This window comes from Phocoena sinus, chromosome 2 (genome assembly GCF_008692025.1).
Source record: "Phocoena sinus isolate mPhoSin1 chromosome 2, mPhoSin1.pri, whole genome shotgun sequence".
Lineage (NCBI taxonomy): Eukaryota > Metazoa > Chordata > Mammalia > Artiodactyla > Phocoenidae > Phocoena > Phocoena sinus.
This window is the reverse complement of record NC_045764.1, coordinates 140667472-140687827: the sequence shown is the minus strand read 5'-3', so window position 1 is coordinate 140687827 and position 20356 is coordinate 140667472. Positions and strand designations below refer to the sequence as shown.

The 20356-nt window shown below is 39.7% G+C and overlaps 2 protein-coding genes across 2 annotated transcripts in view; one reads left to right on the top strand and one right to left on the bottom strand.

Moving 5' to 3' along the window:
• The window catches only part of ESR2 (estrogen receptor 2), a 183141-nt gene extending 167333 nt beyond the window's left edge, over window positions 1–15808 (top strand). Inside the window, exon 9 of the mRNA XM_032621166.1 lies at window positions 15675–15808. Within this exon, the coding sequence (XP_032477057.1) occupies window positions 15675–15808 (134 nt within the window). The remainder of the gene's footprint in view (window positions 1–15674) is intronic.
• SYNE2 (spectrin repeat containing nuclear envelope protein 2) overlaps window positions 1–20356 on the bottom strand; it is a 317234-nt gene that overhangs the window by 110784 nt on the left and 186094 nt on the right. The window contains 9 exon segments of the mRNA XM_032621163.1: window positions 334–441; window positions 1678–1752; window positions 2356–2553; window positions 6602–6733; window positions 9061–9243; window positions 10496–10618; window positions 12272–12457; window positions 18882–19019; window positions 19778–19960. Coding sequence (XP_032477054.1) covers window positions 334–441; window positions 1678–1752; window positions 2356–2553; window positions 6602–6733; window positions 9061–9243; window positions 10496–10618; window positions 12272–12457; window positions 18882–19019; window positions 19778–19960 — 1326 coding nt within the window.

Sequence of the window (20356 nt, the reverse complement as noted above, 5' to 3'; positions counted from 1 at the left end):
CAACTGCTCCCCAAAGAGTGGCATGTTAAATGCTATAACCACTATGGTAAACCTTTTAGGTGCTCCTTTCAGTTATGTTTTGTCAGTTTGGATTTTCACACATGGAGTGTTTCTCAGCAAAATACTCTCCTATTATCACTAAGTGCACAAAAGAAATGCAAGTAATAGGTAAGTACTCAGTCGTCTTTGCTTTGTGCAGAGGTAACACTGAGAAGCTTAAAAAAATTTCAACCCACGTATCCTGAAGCATTCTTTCAATAAGAAATTCTTTGCTTTGGCTTACTATCCCTGCCCATCCCCTAGTCCCAACAAATGTGATATGTCCAGTATTACCTGAACCATCGTTCCAGAGGACGAGGATGTCTCTTCCTCCACATCCTTGTCATGTTTCCAGAGTAAAGATGGGGACCTGGAAGGTGGCTCTGCTTTCTTATCTCCACTCTGACACAGCAATCAATTGATTAGCAAAGGGAGGTGATTTCCTACCATCATAACAGCATCCTCTTCATCTCTTTTATATGACTCAGCTTACCAGGTAGTATAACTGCAGCCCTTAATTCCACCCATCCCCCTATTTGTCATCGATTTCTTTGGCTAACTACATCACAGGAGTCCAAATGTGGTTGCTCCTCCTAAAGCCTAAAAAATATTCTTATAAGTTGGGATTCAGCTCATGTCACACAAAGGGGATCTTTAAAACAGTGCTTTAGGAATTTGATCAGCTTTGGTACATGTAACCTCAAACGCTATCTTTAAAATAACAGCCTGATGAACATGTATTTTTTGATCGTTGTCAAAGACAAACAATGAATACTATAAACATATCAGTTCAGAGGCAAATACAGGTCTCAAATTAGAATTGCACTGAAGTGCACTCTTTTTTTTGGTCTTGTACCTCCTCCACTCTCTGTTGTGAAGAGGCATAATCAGATCATAAAGTTGTCTGATGGTCAGGGTGTATAATAAGCCTCACTTCTCCTTGTCCGACCACTCAGCCCCATGTATCCTAGTGATACACTGAAGGACAACAGGCTGTCCTGTGTGACCGTGGAGCTACTGAACAATCTATAAAACGAGCAGGGAGAATGTCTGGTGGTTACGTGTGAGACATTAAAAACTGTAAATTGCTGCAATTTTCTTCCCTTTCGCATAAGACCCACTATCACTTTAATTCTTAAAGTATGAAATGGAAATTGATATCAGGAAAGACAACTGGTAAAGGTCTCATCCAACCAGTTCTGATGAAGTAATAAGGATTCATAGTAGGGTTAGTTGCTAATACCATTCTTTGTGTCCTTGGCAATGCTGTTTCAGACTAAAAAAAGTAATTCAAATATGGAAAGATAAAGTTCTATAAAGCACACCAGGAGTGCCAACCAAACAGCAGAGAAAGTACTCAAAACTCCAGAGAAAGTACTCAGAAGGATACAACAAAGAATTTCATCTTCTCCCTTCTGCCAACAAGTGTGTCTGAATTACATTTATTCCACTCTGGCCTGAAGTAGGTTTAGATGCACTTAAACATTAATAACATAAGACAAGTACTTCAATCACCCTTACAAACTACCAGCATTGAATTTAAAAATCCTTACTTTTCCATTCATTTTAAGATCTTCTCATTGACCTTTTAGAGATTACTGTTCTAACAAACTTGAACGAGAAAATCATTTTCCTTACTTCGCTCTTCAGGGAGCTTTCTTCCACCTCTTCCTCGACAGCTGGCAGGAAGAACATGGAGCCCGTTCTGTTCAACTGAAAGGCACAGCACAAAGACTTGCAGCCGGGGTGCCATTCAACGTCACCAGGATCCTGGCCTGGCCGCATTTTTATGTAGCTAATTTTTTACTTACTTTATCCAAGCTGCCCACCCACACAAGAAGCCTCGGGGTCTAGCAACTCTCAGCTCATCCAGCTGAAATCATGACTCACTCAAATCTTAGATCTCTTTCATTTGCACTGCCTTCTGTGGCCCCTCATCAAACAATTCAAGAATGTGATTCATTGATGTGGGTTCAGAGTGGGCTTAGAGAGGTGCTGGGCCCGTTTTTTTAGTTTGCAATGGGCTGTTTAGTAGGAAGATACTTCAAAGGGTAGATGCCACCCACCTACCCATGGAATTTCATAAGCACCTCCTTAAGTAACTTGTGCATAAGAATTCTGGGTTGAGTCCAGAACAGACACACCCTAAGGATTAATATTCACTAGTGAATAATCTCACGCAGAGTATTTCCACTTTGAAAGATTCCTTTACTATAGGCCATATACATAGATGCCACAGGCCTTCCAGGTGAAAAATACTACCAATTTAAAGCTCTTGTGGAATGTGGGACCAGCATTAACTAATGTCATACCCACCTTCCATTCAGAAGCATCCCTCTCAGCCCCTCCATCCTCGTCTGATGCTCTGGCTGACAGCATTTCCTCTTCTAATTCTTGCTGTTTTTGCTGAAAATGCTGGTGAAGTTTTAGTACGGCATCCTTCAAGTCCACCAACAGGTCTTCTTTTTTCTGGTTCAAGCTCAGAATCTGCTTTTCCGTACCTTCGATTTCTCCCTGCGCAGAAAGAGTGTTTGCATTCCTTTGGGACATCTGATACCTTTGCCACAGGAGCCTACTTCAATCGGTACAAGGGATGAAGATTTTTCTATGCTGTACAGTTGGCAGAGCCAGGAGCCAGTCCCTGGTACAGTATAGCTCCTCTCCATCCAGACTGTGTTTCTAAATGACCTGGGGAGGGTTTATAAGCTCCCTTATAGGATGCCTTAGCCTCATCTGACACCTTGTCAATCAATCTCTAGGGGTCAAGCGGTGGCTCAGAAATTTGTAACAATCTCCACAGGTGACTGTGGTGTGCAGCCAGGGTTGCCCCACTCCAGTGGCCACAGGACTGACTGACCAGAATCCGCAGGGTCAGGGGCCATGAACCTGCACTTTAACAAGCTTCCAGAAGATTTGTACGCAGACTAATGTTTGGGAACCGCTGAGAGAAAACGAGGCTAGAAATCTCACACTTTTATTATCACTTTTGAAGTCTTCTTTAGTATTACTAAATACATTTACTTTTTTCTCACAGCCAAAGCATCCTAACAAATGGGAATAAATAAGCCAACAAGGGCACTGTGAATTGTAACTTGTTATGGGAATGATGAACAGATGATTCCAAGCTTTAAAAGATTACTTTAGGGCTTCCCTGGTGGCGCAGTGGTTGAGAGTCCGCCTGCCGATGCAGGGGACACGGGTTCGTGCCCCGGTCTGGGAAGATCCCACATGCCGCGGAGCGGCTGGGCCCGTGAGCCATGGCCGCTGAGCCTGCGCGTCCGGAGCCTGTGCTCCGCAGCGGGAGAGGCCACAGCAGTGAGAGGCCCGCATACCGCAAAAAAAAAAAAAATGATTACTTTAAAATTCTGTATGATTGATAATGTGGGAATAAAATTTCTTATACATGGTAGAAGTACAGATGCCCACTGTCTGTCTAAAAGGATTATAGAATTATAGAATCCTAGATTTGGAGGAAATATCAGGTGTCGTCTTGTCTGACATTTTCCTCTTTAGCACCTTGAAAGGCATCATTCAAAGCCTGAGCTTTACAGCAAGTGCTGTATCAGAAGATAACCTGCTCCTTTTTAGCAAACCTGTCACATATTGGAATTTTGTCCCTAGTGTATTCCTTAATCCCCCAGTCCATTCATTCATTCCTTTCTTCCTTATTTTTTTTAAAAAATTTATTTATTATTTATTTGGTTGCACAGGGTCCTTAGTTTAAGTGGCAGGCTGGCTCCTTAGTTGTGGCTCACTGGCTCCTTAGTTGCGGCTCGCCAGCTCCTTAGTTGTGGCATGAGAACTCTTAGTTGCAGCACACATGTGGGATCCAGTTCCCCAACCAGGGCTCGAACCGGGGCCCCCTGCACTGAGAGCTCGGGGTCTCAACTGCTGTCCACTAGGGAAGTCCCATTTCTTCCTTACTTCTTTTTTTCCATCCATCCATCCTACAGATATTCATAGAATCATTAATTTTTTTTTAGAGACAAAGAAACTCAACATGTCTCCACCTATAAGTGAGAGTTCTGAAGTCCAGAGAAAGAAGGTGATTTTTCCAGGGCTGCAGCTAGTGACAGAGCCTAGACCTGGACTTCTGACACCCAGCCCCCATGGCTCTTGTGCTACTGCACACATTCCGACATCAATACCCCTACTCTGTCTGAAGTTAAATTTCTTGTGATTGCTTTGGGAAATGATAATTAAATCTGAGTTGGCTGTGGTGTGTGTCCCTTTTCAATAAACACTAAACTTCAGAGGAACAGTGCCTCCCAACAGACGTTAATACTACAGCCATTAGAATAACACTTACAGAAACAGACTAGTCTGCAGAGCCACTAGCATTATGGAGACAGAGAAGGGCGCAGAGCGGCCATTCTCAAGGTGGCATCTGCAGACCCTAGGGGGTCCACACTCCATAAGGTCAAGATCATTTTCATAATAATTCTAAAATGTTACTGGCCTTTCTCACTGTGTTGACATTTTTCTCTGTGTGATGTCGCAAAAGCAATGGTGGGTAAAGCTACTGACACAGTATGATTCAAGGCAGCGATATCAACTATATTAGTAGTTACTAGATGCTTCACTATCATGAATTTAACCGGGAAAAAAAGCCAGCTTCACTTAAGAATATCCTTGATAAAGAACATGTATTTTTAATATTCTATATGACAAAGTGGGAAGTCTGCATAAAGCACTTCTGCTATGTACCAAAGTTTAATGGTTGAGGAATAACACTCATGTGATTAAGTTTCAAGCTAACCTATCCGTATTTTTCTCATAGAATACTGTTTTTACTTGAAAAAAAAAAGATGGTTGTTAAACTATACATACATAAATACATACATATATATGTAATACATATATAAAGATTTTTCTGAAGAGGTAGATGTTAATATTAATAAATGTGAATTTTTTAATATCAGCTACTGAAATGTGTCATCATTTGGAGGATCTACATGACTAGTCAAATAGTATTTTCCAAATGATCAAACATGATGTTATAAAATCATGCATGGTTGGAGATCCATTCCAAGTACAAGACAGACCAATGGATTTTAATGTAAGAGTATGAAAAGTTCACTGACATGGCTTCAAATTCCATTTAACAATGAACCTCTGAGTAATTCTACTTGTTAGAGTTTAGCGTAGTTTCAAAGAATGTCCACAATTATTCAAAAGGGTTATTAAAATAGTTCTCTCTTTTCCATGTACGTGTCTTTGAGAGGTTAGATTGTCTTTATACACTTCAAAGAAAACAACATACCTCAATAGATTGAATGCAGAAGAAGATGAGAATCTAGCTGTCTCCTAGTAAGCCAGACTAATGAGATTTGCAAAAATCTCACTCTTTTCACTACATTTTACATTTCTGAGTTTTAATATAAACACAAGCTCTTTGGGGTCCTTTAATTTTTTTTTTTAATTTTATTTTGTGGACCTCAGAAACACAGAATTAGATTAATCATACTCCCTGCTTCACAACTTGTTTTCATCATTGTTCATGCATGGTATGCTCTTTTTTTTTTAATAATTTTTTTAAAAAAATCTATTTATTTATTTTTGGTAGTGTTGGGTCTTCGTTGCTGCATGTGGGCTTTCTCTAGCTGTGGCGAGTGGGGACTACTCTTCAATGCGTGTGCAGGCTTCTCAGTGCGGTGGCTTCTCTTGTTGCAGAGCATGGGCTCTAGGCGCACGGGCTTCAGTAGTGTGGCAGTGGGCTCAGTAGTTGTGGCTTGCTGGCTCTAGAGCGCAGGCTCAATAGTTGTGGTGCACAGGCTTAGTTGCTCCGCGGCACGTGGGATCTTCCCAGACCAGGGATCGAACCTGTGTCCCCTGCATTGGCAGGCGGATTTTTAACCACTGCACCACCAGGGAAGTCCCTGGGGTTCTTAAATTTTTTAATGTAAAGGGAAATTTGACACTTTTACAATACTGAATCTTTAATAACCTGAGTCTGCCTTATTGAGTCCACCACTTAATAGCTGTCTGTCATCTTGGACCCCTTTGTACTTCACTTCAGACATTAAGAAATTTGCCCTACATCTCACAGCTGGAAAGTGGTGTAACGTGGCTTTGAACACCATAGCAATTGCGTGCCTACATCAACTTGATAGCAATAGAGAGTTAACATGCAAACCATTGTAACTGGGTCCACAGGACATTGTTAATTAGGGCATATGGAGAGACTGCTTAGTATACGGAACTCTTTATTACAACAGCATTCAGTCTTTACTTCTAAAGCCCAGCCTGCCTGACCCCTATGCCAGAAAGCTAGCTGGAAAGCCAGGTTGTCCAAATACCATGTGTTATATCAGCTTCTTTGCTACCAGCCAGAATGCACCAAGTTGAGGCTAAAGACACTTGAAGAGACTTCCATTATGATAATTATATAATAACCTATTTTATGTAATAGGAATGAAAAGTAAATACACACATAAAATACCTTCAGTTGAAAGAGAGAAGTAGGAAATACACTGTATCATCAAAAAGGGCTTGTAGACCCCAACAGCTTAGAAAGTGATTGTTGAATAAACTGCTGGAAAAATGAATGAAAGAAATATACCTGTACTTGTGGCAGGTTGGCAGCTCGGTCTGGTGACACATGTTCATGGGAGAATTCAGCTGAATAATTATTTAAGATCTGTTTCAATTTTTCTATTTCTTCATCGCATTCATTTGTCTGTTTTATGACTATCTATAAAATAACCCCCCCCAAAAGAAGATCAATGGGCTACTTCCAATGTCTATTTCCATCACAAACTCCAATCAATTATATCAATACACAACCATACAGATTCCAATAGGAAATGGTAGCCTCAATACAGAGAACAACGTTTGCAATGCTGGCACCTGACCTTCTTGCTCCACTTAGATGCTAGAGCACCTTGGGTTCAAGTCTAATTAGACATACGTTTGTTCTTAAGTATTCCCAGTCTAACGGGCTTATTCTGGGAAGCATTTTATAGCACGTTAACATGAAGTTGCTAAGTTTATGAAATTACTGATATGTCACATACGCCATTTTAATGCATATTCCTTGCGGGGCTTTCATTACACAGAAAGGTGACAATCCTGATTCAGAGTGGAAAGGGCATGTGATTTGAGAAATGATGGGTTTTCCTGGTCCAGACACATCCTCACCTGGTACCCCTTGGGATCTGTGATATACATTTTATGGTAAGAGGTTGAGGTTTGAGAGCAGTCCGAGTTTGCAGAATAAGGCAAAACCAGAACAATACCTGGAATCTAGTGTTAAGGGAATAGTAGAGCTTGAACTACTACCTGTGTGCTAAATGATATGATCAAAGTGTGATGAAAGATAAAGAAACGGACTTCAAAAGAAAATCTAGATATTACCTTGTATGCTTCACAATGAAACAAAATGCCTTTTGAAACTACAAAGTTTCTGGCCAACACAGAATTCTTCCTTGTATTTTCTTTAATATTTAACTATAATTTTTAGCTACAGGCTGGAAATCAGTAACTATGTTTGCTGCACACACCTGTTCCCCAGCCCTCAGTAATGAGCTAAATCCCATTACTCCCCAAAAAGTAAATTTGTCTTATTTTCCACAATAAGAGCACTTACAACTATCTAACGTAGAAATGAAATGTACCATATTCTAATGATTTTCATTACCACTGGCTTACTTAGCTTTGAAATACCTGAGATGGACATCTGAATTTCCACTACACAATAAGATGGAAAATTTTAGCAGCACAGTTTGATATCTAACTTGGCACAAAACCTAATTTCCTCTTCTACTGCTCCCCCTTTCATCTTGTGAAGGAGTCACTTTAAAGCATAGTTAGGGACTGTTATTTTCTTTTTCTGACCAGGAGACCAATAAAGCACAAAAGATTAAAAGTAAACAGATCAAATTTTCTTTGTCTTTTTTTCTTCTCTTTATATTATTAAAAAATAGTACATTGAGTGCCAGATCTTTTTTTCTCCCTGTGGGTTGTTAGGAAATGATGTCAGCTGATCAGTAGCCAGGCCAGAGAGACTACATGAGCTAAGACTCAAACCAGAGATTACAATATCCTCAAATCTTAGGAGAACAGAGTGACCACCAATGTGAATGAAATTTAAGAGGGAGAAAGAGATAGCAATTTTCTTCTTATAACCAGGGGATGGATGGGAAGGAGGAAAAATAACCTTTCCTCTTACCCTGACACACCTAATCAAGAAAAGTAGGCAGGAGGGGGTGTCTACCAAGAGGGCTGAAAAGTCTGTGGCTCTTTCAGCAACTTTCTTTTCCTGTAGGAGTGGTTGTTGATATAGGAATACCAACCAAAGTAAAATGTAATTTCTATCTAATGATAATTCCTGCCTTGAGACAGGAGATCAATCAAAAGAATTTTAAAAAGCCCTCAGGGAGAGGCTAGAAGATGTCATCAGTTAGAAGGAAGAGACCTCGATATGAAGAATAATTACTAGGGTCTAGAAACTCAAATTCTTTTCTTATCTGTACACAAATTAATCTCCAACATACGTTAACTCTGGGTCTTTCAGAAAGTCATCTGACCTTTGGACACTAGTCTCCTAATGTGTAAAAATAAAAATGGCAAAGTGCCTACCCTACCTGTATCGTGTTGGTAATAAATTGAAATGATTAATAGGAAAGCAACTGAGAGGTATAAAGACATTATTGTGGGTCTGTCAGCCTCATGAGACTGCAAATGCACGGTTCAGGTTGAATCTCTTCCCACAGCATTTTACCCATGTAGATCTTCAATAATTAAAGAATGGAATGAAATAGAACAAAACTAGACTTTAATGTCTTCAACCAGAACAAGAATAAGAGCTGAGAAAAATCACTTTAACCTCATTTGAGTAACAAGATACTCTCATATCAAATGCCACCTCCTGGATAATAATACTGGAAGAGACCAAAAAGAATCAACACAGGCAGCATCTTTTTGTCATGGGAATTTGACCCGCCCAACCATTAAAACAACACCAGCTTTTGCTGAATATTTTCATCCAATAAGTTGGCTGTCATCACAAAAACCACTCACCTTTAATAACTCATTTTGTTCCTGAGTCACGTTTTCCAACAGTTTTATATCTTGTAAAAGCTCATCTGTCCGCTGAAACACAGGCAGAGGCTTCATTCCTGTCTGGGGTAACCTCAGTTCCACTTGGTAAGACACGATTTCAGCAATGGTTTTCTTCATGGGATGTATATTTTCCAGTATGACCTTAGATAAACATGGTACACAAGTGAAAAAAAAAAGGCCACTCCTAAATCTATTCAAAATTAAACTTTAGTCTTTACAGTTTTGAGTTTTAAAACAGTGTCTTAGCTCAGGTTGAAAAGAACTAATATATTACTTGTGATCTGGCAGTTAGATAAGGTCTCAGGAAAGAATGCCTGGGGCAAGAGTACCCTCCCAGCATCACATGATGCCTTTGGACAACCCTTTCCTTCTTTCTTACCCCACCCCCCCCACCCCCACCCCCGCCTCTCTCTATAGAATTGTTATGTGCTTCGTGTGTTGTGACCAGGCAGTAAGCTGTGGAAGGGCAGGTACTGCCTCTTATTAACTTTCACAGCAACTGCACCCAGCACAGGGCTTCCCACATAATAGACCCTCAAAAAATGCTTATTGAATTGAATGGAACTGTCCTGCCAAATTTCCTAAGTCCCAAAACTGCACTTCTATTTTGTTTTAATGACATCTGATCCATAGATATCTGGATTTACATAATGAATAAATTAAGAGAGAGTATTCACTTTACTAAGTACTTCATATGTATTATTTCATTTAATCTTCACAACCACCCTAGGAGGTAGATATCATAACTTCCCTTTCACAGGTAAGGAAATTGGGTTCACAGAAGTTAGAAGACCCAGGTGAGGGCACACTGTAAGAGGCAGGGTCAGGATTAGAACCCAGGGCTGCCTGATCCCAAAGCCCATGCTCTTAACTGGTAGGCTGAGGGGGAAGCAACATCTGTATGCTGTTTAGTATGTCCCAGCTCCTGTGCTAAGGGCTCCATATACATTATAACTGTCCAACATAATCACCACAATACCAATGTACAGATATGAAAGCAAATCCAAGAAATGTTAACCAATTACTCAAAGGCACACAGCCAGTAAGCAGGGCAGTTGGGGCTGGAACCCAGTTCTTCTGACTTAGAGGCTTAAGTGCTTAGACTATTAAACAAACACCTGGGTTTGACGTGAAGGAAAAACTACCAAACCTTGAAGTTTTAGGAAGAAATTAAATGAAAAAATAACCTATAGGAAAATTATAGATACATAGATAGCACTAGAAATATGATTTAAAATATGATATTTATAGTCATTCATATCTATTTCCCAACTTTACTTTGCTCTTACTTTAGCAAGATTAAACACTTTTTATCACATCATATTATTACACATTTTAAAATAGGCATAGTAAGTATTAAGAGAAAATATTTTTAATAATGAGCCATGCTTACCTCCCCATGCTTAAGATGCTCTTCAGGTGAAAAATCAAATATTTCTTTTGATAGCAGGATGGCTTTGATTTTTGAAACTCTTTTCTCCATTGATTTTACTTCCGTTTCAATGGCAACCACATCCTAGAATTTCAGAAACAAAAACACACACTCATGCAGTATATGTTATATGTTAATAATCTTTCTAAAACACAATTTACTGCCATTTACTCAATTCTCATATTTAACCAAAATATGTTTGCCACTTATATCACTTCAGAACTAACCAAGTGCTATACAGATAAGGTGGACTGTTTTCAATAAAAATGTTGTTCTGTTAGTAATAGCATACCACAATACAAAGCATTGCTTATACTTACTGAGTTAAAAGATCCTCATGGGGCCAATTTTCAATTATTTATGCTATGAGAACAAAAGTAGTATGCATCTGAACAAATTCTAAGTAAATTCTCAAATATCTATAAACTCTTTCGATTTATCTTTGGAATGTCTTTAAACACTTGAATACAAGTGGGTCAACGCTGAAAAAATTCTCACTACTTTAAGTAAAACAGTAAAGTCACCCTTGAGAAACAAACACACAAGGAGCTGGAAAATCGACAGATTTTGGTGCCAATTCCCTAACAAACTTTTGCCGTGTGGAGAGTCACTAAATTACCTTATAACCTACTCAGATTAATATGAACAACAGATCATTTATCCAGTGGCTATTCTCCCATCAGTGTCAACTTCTAGAAAGTGGTCAAGAAACTTAAAGTGAAAATGCTGTAATTTGTGCTCTCAAACCTACATATTTATGAATATGTGCTATAAAACCTACATATTGAAGTCCACTCACACTGTAAGAGGGCCTTCAGACCTTTAGAGCTTTATGGAGATAAACTGAAGCAAAAATAATGCAGGGAATAGGAAAAACTACATAGAAATCATCAAAGGATTTCAAATTATCACAACTTGGAGCCATTCAGTGTAGGACACACATAACTTCATATAAGCAAATAAAGCAGTGATTATAGTAATTTACCTTCATATTATGAAACATTCAGTTATATTGAAATTATTTTCTATACCATACGTTTAAGAAAATACATAAATATATACAATGTATTTTATGGTAATTTCCATGAAAAGTTGTAGAAGCATTTAACAATTTTGGAATAAGCTTCAATAACCAAGAATATTTAATAAGTATGATTCTCTGAAGTTACATAAGTGTGGTGCAGGGAAAGTAACTGAGAAATAAAAGGTAAATTATTAAGACTAACTGCATCTGCCTTTGCTGTGTGACTCCATCCTTAAATAAATGCCTCACATGTTTCGAGCCAAAATAAATAAAATTATTTAAAAATCCAGTGGCTGGGGCTTCCCTGGTGACGCAGTGGTTGAGAGTCCGCCTGCCGATGCAGGGGACACGGGTTCGTGCCCCAGTCCGGGAAGATCCTGCATGCCGCGGAGCGGCTGGGCCCGTGAGCCATGGCCGCTGAGCCTGCGCGTCCGGAGCCTGTGCTCCGCAATGGGAGAGGCCACAACAGTGAGAGGCCCGCTTACAGCAAAAAAAAAAAAAAAAATAGACCACTTCTGGACTGAGAATGGGGATATGATTTTTTGTTGTAGTTGCACTATAGGGTATAAAGTAAAATGTAATTCAAGAAATAACATAAATGAAAAATGTACCAGATCAATGTGTCTTCATAGAACTGATTAGTAGTATAACTCTAATTTACTAAATGAAATAAATTTAAAATAAGAAGTCACATTATTATAGTGCTAACTTACATCAGCCATTCGTTGAATCTGTGGAAGGCTTTCTATGATTTTTTGTCGTAAAGCTACTATTTGATGACTTAACTCTTGTATAGGCTGTGCTAAAGTATCTGTTTCAAAAATTATTGACAAGTCTTCTAGATCCATGAAAATTGAATGCAAAAGATTGTGCTTCTGTTCTGAATCTTCCAAAGCCATCTAGATAATGGGAAACATGAAAAAAGAAAAACATCAAGATACTGGAAAAAGTTGATTGAAATTATATCAGAGAGAACTCTATAACTATGTATGGTGACGGACGGTAACTAGACTTAATGTGGGTGATCATTTTCCAATACATACAAATATTGAATCATTCTGTTGTACACCTGAAACTAATAAATGTTGTATGTGAATTATACCTTAATTTAAAAAATTAAAGAAAATCTGAATTTGTCTCAACATTTCATACTCCTGTTCATTCCCAATTTCATAATTGAACATTGAACATTCTCTCTTGTCAAGGGCAGTATATGACTATAGAATGTCTACCCCATTTTGGTGGGCTTGCAGCAGCTATTTTATACCAAGTAGCCCTGCTCCTCCAGCCATCGTCAACAGAATCAGAAACGCTTGACCTATAAGTTCATCCCTCTATAATTTGGAATTAGGGTCAAGAAAGCCATTCATATACGTATTGCTGATTCACTTTGTTATAAAGCAGAAACTAGCACACTATTGTAAAACAATTATACTCCAATAAAGATGTTAAAAAAAAAAGCCATCCAATTGGTTGGACTTGTAATTTTGGGAAATGGGTTTGACAGAAATAGATAACTGAGGTGGGGATGGGAAACGAAGAGGCAGTCCTGGTGCCAGCGTCCTCCTTGGCCTTACCATCTGGAGCCACTGACTTCCATGAAACACCCCTATAGCTTGAGTTGACTTGAATAACTTGATACCAAAAGAGCTCTATCTGATAAAACCAAAAAAGTGGAAAACATCCATTTTTAGAATTCCTTAGACATTCTTCCTTAGAATTTTTCTTTTGTTCCTTTAATGATTATAATTATTAACTTTCAAACTTAAGATTTCAAAATATCTCAGCCACCTATTGGAAGTATTCAACCTGCTAATGTAGTCTTCAGGTAATCCCATAAAAAATAACTGTTATGAAAAAGAACATTTACTTATGCAACCAGACTTCTAGTCACGAGTCCCCAAAATTAATCAGGTTATTCAGAATTTCATATTGACCTTATTCCAAATCCTAGCAGGAGAAAACGTGAAAGGAAAACAAAACTTAAAACCAATGCTTTTCCCAATAATACTATTTACAATAGCATCAAAAAACCATAAAACGCTCAGGAATAAATTTAACAATTTACATTAAAGAGAAATTAAACAGGACCAAAATAGAGAGATACAGCCTGTTCCTGGATGGGAACAGCCAATATGGTTAAGAGGTAAAGTCTTGCCAAAGTGATCTGGATTTAATGCCCTCCCAAAATTCAAACAGACCTCTGCATAGATATTGACAAGATGATTCTAAAATTTATATGGAAATGCAAAAGATCCAGATTAGCCAAAAGAAATTTGAAAAAGAACAAAAGACTAAGTTGTAGAATTTATACTACCTGATTTCAAGATTTACTATAAAGCTGTAGCAATTAAGACTGTGTCATATTGGTAAAAGAATAGACACATAGATCAACAGAACAGAAGAGACAGTCCAGAAACAGACCCATATATATGAGAGGTCAATTGATTTTAACAAAGCACCAAAGTAATTCAATAGTGAGTTTTTTCAAAACATGGATAATCCCATAGAAAAAAAATGAACCTTGATTCTTGCTTCACATCATATACAAAAAATTAACTTTATTTAGTTTTTTAACATCTTTATTGGAGTATAATAGCTTTACAATGGTGTGTTAGTTTCTGCTTTATAACAAAGTGAATCAGCTATACATATACATATATCCCCATATCTCCTCCCTCTTGTGTCTCCCTACCCCATCCCTCTAGGTGGTCACAAAGCACTGAGCTGATCTCCCTGTGCTATGCGGCTGTTTCCCACTAGCTATCTATTTTACATTTGGTAGTATATGTAAGTCCATGGATTACAGACCTACAAGTAAGAGTTAAAACTATAAAATTTCTAGAAGAGGAAATCCTTGTGACCCTGGGTTAGATAAAGATTTCTTAGATACAACACAAAAGAATAATTTATAAAAGAAAAATATTGATAAATTAGACCTCCTCAAATTAATAACATTTGCCCTTTGAAAGACAATATTAAGAGAATGAAAAGACAAGCCACAAACTAGGAGAAAATATTTGTAAATCACATATGTGACAAAGGATTTTAGAATATTATATAAATAATGTTTACAATTCAATAATAAAAAGACAAATAACCCAATTAAAAAATAGGCGGGCTTCCCTGGTGGCTCAGTGGTTGAGAGTCCGCCTGCCGATGCAGGGGACACGGGTTCGTGGCCCGGTCCAGGAAGATCCCACATGCTGAGGACCGGCTGGGCCCGTGAGCTATGGCCGCTGAGCCTGCGCATCTGGAGCCTGTGCTCCGCAACGGGAGAGGCCACAGCAGGGAGAGGCCCGTGTACCAAAAAAAAAAAAAAAAAAAAAAAAGGCAAAAAACCCCCAAATAACTGAACCGACATTTCACAAATGAAGCGTACAAGTGATAAATAAACATATGAATAAATGCTCAAATAAAAAAATCATTAGTCATTAGAGAAATGCCATTTAAACCACAGTGAGATACCACTACTTGTCACTAGAGTAGCTAAAATTTAAAAGACAGATACTATCGAGTGCTGACAAGAATATGGAGTCATTAGAACTCCAGTGGGAATGAAAAATGGTAAAGCCATTTAGGAAAATAATTTAGCAGTTTCTTAGTTAAATACCATAAGAGCCAGCAATCTATTCCTAGGTATTCATCAAATGAAATGACCTGAAAACCTATGTCCACACAAAGATTTGTATATGAGTGTTCACAGCGGCTTTGCTCATAATAGCTGTTGCAGCTCCTAAAATGGCCCCCAATAATCCCCACCTCCTGGTACTCATGTCCTTACAATTAGTTCTCTTGAATGCAGGCTGAGCTTACTGATTTACTTCTAATAAGATATGGCAGAAATGATGAGATGTCACTTCCAAGATTAGATTATAAAAGACCGTTTCTGGGGCTTTCCTGGTTGGCACAGTGGTTGAGAATCCGCCTGCCGATGCAGGGGACGCGGGTTTGTGCCCCGGTCTGGGAAGATGCCACATGCTGCGGAGTGGCTGGGCCCGTGAGCCATGGCCATTGAGCCTTCACGTCCAGAGCCTGTGCTCCGCAGCGGGAGAGACCACAACAGTGAGAGGCCCGCATACCGCAAAAAAAAAAAGACCGTTTCTGTCTTGGGAGCTCTCTCACTCTTTTTTAGATTGTTCATGGTGAAGGGAGCCAGCTGCCATGCCATAAGGCAGTCTTGTGGAGAGGCCCTCACATCTGTGAATGGAAGTGGATCTTCTGAAGCCTGCCAACAGCCACGTGAATGAGCCTGGAAGTGCATCCTGTCTCTTCCTTCACCCAAACTAAGCCTCCAGATGAGACCACAGCCTTGGCTGACACCTTGACTGCATTCTCATGAGAGACCTTGAGCCAGAACCACTCAGGTAAACCATGCCTGGATTCCATAATTCTTGTTTTAAGCTGTTAACTTCAGGAGTGATGTGTTACAACGCAATAGATATAGAATACATAGCCCCAAACTTGAAATAACCCAAATGTCTATTAACTGGTGAAGGAATAAACATATTGCATATTTCCACAAATGGAATACTATTTAGCAGTCAAAAGAATAAACTACCTATAAATGTAACAACCTGAATGAGTCTCGAAAACATTAAGCTAAGTAAAAGAAGTCAGGCCCAAAGGACTGTATGATTCTATTCATTGGATAATGTAGAGAAGACAAAACTATAGGAATAGAAACCAATGAGTGATTACATAGGGCTGAGCATAGGTAAAAGGATACTGACTGCAAAGGAGCACAAAGAAACTTTTTGGGGTGATGGAAATGGTCTTTATGTATTGATGGTGGTAGTGGTTACACAACTGGATACCCTTATCAAAACTTACCTAGCTGTACACTTAGGTGTTTTATACTATCTGTAAATTATACCTTAATGAAGTTGATTTAAAGAACAAGTTGTTTTCCTATTTTCTACAATGACAATTTCTGTTTCAGTGAGTCTTCGTTACAACAGTAGACTTCATGGAATCAGCTTTAGGTTACGAAAACCTAATTTAACAAATGCAATCGAGGTGGAAGGTTATAGTGCGATTAAAACAGACTTTTAAACCTTAGTTGAGAGTTTTGATACTTCTTTAAGTCATTTTAAAAATCAATACCAGGTAATGTTAGAAAAATGGTAAAGGGTGCCCTAAAGTAGGACAAGTATTTTCAAAATAGGGACAAAGTGGGGTATTCACATGGGACTAGTTATTTATGACTTATTTCCCCTTGGAAGATTTATTAGAATACATTCTGTGGACATCAGCCTGCATATCCCCTGGTCCCTACTTCCTCCAGCTAATAACCTAAGTTCTACTCAGTCCCATGTAAACAAAGGTCAGCAAAGGAGGGTGTCCTGAACAGTTTGAGAGATACTTTTACACTTTTACATTTGTGTCAGAAGAAGGCAGTAAAACTTCAGCTGTTTTTGCATATGTTCATTCTTGTACAGTTTTTTAAAAACTCCTAATAAGCATTTGAGGGGGAAAAAAAGCATCATTCCTCTCTTCTGTCTGCAAACTTCTTGAAAATGATGAAAGATACAGGTCATTTAAAATAAAAAGATGACATGCTTTGGGGATGTGGAAAGTCAACCCAAGAGGTGGGGGCAGAAGTCACAGGCAAGGGGAAGAAAAGAAACAAGTAGGTGAAAATGCAGTATCTTTACAACTGTTACCACAGGAAAAAACTGTGCCAAGAAGTCTCACAGGGGAGGTATGAAGTCAGTTGTTACTTAGGGACACATTGTGCTACTTTAAAGATATAAAAAAAAAGAGTTGGATCAGTTTTGAGGTCTGATTACTCTAAAAATTGTTATAGGGGATTTCCCTGGTGGTGCAGTGGTTAAGAATCTGCCTGCCAATGCAGGGGACGGGGGTTCGATCCCTGGTCGGGGAAGATCTCATATGCCGCGGAGCAACTAAGCCCATGTGCCACAACTACTGAGCCCACGAGCCACAATTACTGAAGCCTGTGCACTCTAGGGCCCGCGTGCTACAACTACTGAAGCCTGAGTGCCTAGAGCCTGTGCTCCGCAACAAGAGAAGCCACCACAATGAGAAGCCCACACACCGCAACCAAGAGTAGCTCCATCTTGCTGCAACTGGAGAAAGCCTGCAAGCAGCAACAAAGACCCAACGCAGCCCCCAAAATAAATAAATAAGCAAATGAATAAATAAATAAATAAATAAAATTGTTATACAATAAACCTTTTCCTAAGAGATTCTTTCTCATGGCTGAATAGTATGAGAGAAGGGAAATATGCCTTCACAATAAAATTTAAGCCAACATTCGGCATCCGGAAGATCTCTTGTAGTCACGGCCCTGAGTAGGAAAAGCCTTTCATTTGTTTTGCCTTTATAGGTTAGCATGGTGACACAGGGCACCTGTGGAGCAACAGGAAGGACAGGAAATTTGGAATCATGGCATGCTAGAACTGGAAGGAACGACAGATTAGTTTTCTAATGCTGTGTAACTAATTACCACAAACTTAGCAGCTTAAAATAAAACAAACTTATTATCTCATAGCTTCCATGGCTCAGGAGTCCAGGCATGGCTAAGGTGGGTCCTCAGCTCAGGATGTCACAAGGCTGCAATCAAGGTGCCATCTGGAGCGTGGATTTTTCTTCCAAGTTCATTCTGGTTGTTGGTAGAATTTAGTTGTAGGACTGAGATCCCAGTTTTCTTGCGGGCTGTTGACTGTGGGTCTCTCAGCTTTTGGAGGCCACCCTAGGGTCTTGGCTCCATGGCCCTCTCATAGTATGGCAGCTTACTTATTCAATCCAGCAGGAGAATCTCACTCTAGTCTGCTACCAGGGAGTCTTATAATTATACATCCATGATCAGTCATGTATTCATGGGAGTGACTATCCCATATCCTTAGCTATACGATGTAACCTAATCAATGGAGTGACTATCTCATCACGTACTCATATTCCTGCCCACACTCAAGGGAAGGGGATTATATAGGTCGTGTACACCCGGGAACAGGACTATTGGGAACCATCTTGGAATTCTACAACCAAAACCATCACCACCATTCAGTGCAACATTCTTACTTCAGAGATCGGGGAAACTGTGGCCCATGGAGGACACAGTAAATTATCCTGAAAGTCAAGAATTAGTTATCAGGACAGAAAGAACTAGATCCTGGTCTCCAAAATCCCTATTTAGAGCCTGCCACTCTTCCAAGCTTCCTTCTGCCATTTGGCATGCTTGAAGATAAGGCTGTTTTTTCAGGAAAGAAGGGGAGAAAAAGCATCCCGACCATCAGCTAAGCCACTAATCATTATGTAGATTCTACGACACCCAGGAAACACTGAAAGAACACTCACCTGAAGGTTACTAGCGTGGTGACTCAGCGTCTTTGAAGAGTCATAGTCTGCAGGATCGGCCAGCAAACGACTGGTATTTTCTATCCAAGCCTCAGTACTCTTCAAAAGATCTTGATACTCCTCCAGCTTAATTGTGGCCTGTGAAAGATAGGCAGTACCAAACTCAGTCTGATGGCTCCTCTTTCAGTGGAATGATTCTTAAATGAAGAACTGGTTGCTGTTAGTCAGTGGTGTCAGGCCTCGCAGGGCTCCACACCCCACAGCTGGGCCACTTGCCCACCCCCTCCAGGTTTTGATCCTTCAACCTGTAAAACGAATCCTGACCACAGGTGGGAAGGATTTAAGGAGTTCTACCCCAACGCTATGGGCCTCAGCAAGGGTTCCAAGTTAGCTTTGCAACTAGTCTGGTTCCCGTTTTATGTCCCACTTTGAAAACTGGACTTACATTTGGTCCTCCTGTACCGGGCCTTGTCCTATATATACCAGTCCCTCTGAGAGTAGGCTCCTGCCTTACTGCTGCTAGATCACATGCACAGCTCACCCACCGTGACCCCTACTTGGAAGGGAGGGCAGGGGTGTTTTGTTCCCAAATGAGGTTCTTTCTCTGGCTCCCTCCTGGGACTCTTGAGGTTGCCTGCCTGAAATTCCCTTACCTGTTGAGAAGCCCAATTCTTACCCAGACTCCTACTGTGGTCTGACTTTGGGATTCTTGCTTCTGCCTGTGCCAGCAGTCCCCTCGATACCTGCTCAAACCTATGGTGTAGCTCTAGCTTCAGGTCCTAAAACTGGCAATTCAAGGGAAACTGGCTGCCTCTGAATATGTCTTTTTGTTTTGTTTTAAACCCATCTCACTACTACCACAAGCTCCGTGTAGCTATCGCGTGTTACAGCCATACCTTGTTTAACTGTGAGGTTCTATATTCTGCCCTCTGTGATACTTGCTGATACTGCTGGAAAGGAATCATCAAGTTATCCATCCATTCTTGAGCTTGTCCTGGGTCCTGTTCAACAATGTCCTGAACTTCAGAATCCAGCTCATTTAGCTTGGAGTGCCAGAGATCCAGCTCATCCCACATTGTCTGGGGAAGAAAAGGGTAAGTCCATTTGGATTGAAGATGTGTTGAGTTCTAAGTTTTCACACAGTATCTGTACTTGTAAATGCTACCAAAACAACATGACAGAGACAACATCCCAGGCAATGTTTTTCAATTATGCCCAGAAACCACCTGAACTGAAAAACACTTTTTCTGAGGTCTCTTAACTCTTACTGTATTCATTTCAGTACAAATTAGCTGTAAGGGGGCAGAAAGTCCTGGACATTTCCAGAGATGAATGACACCAAACAAGGTCAACGAAATCCTAATCTTTCAAGAGTGATGAGGTAACATTACATTTAAAAGGGCTTGGGTAAATACCTAACCTATTTAGACCAGTATATATATCTACTTAATCTAGAAGACAATTTTTATTAATTG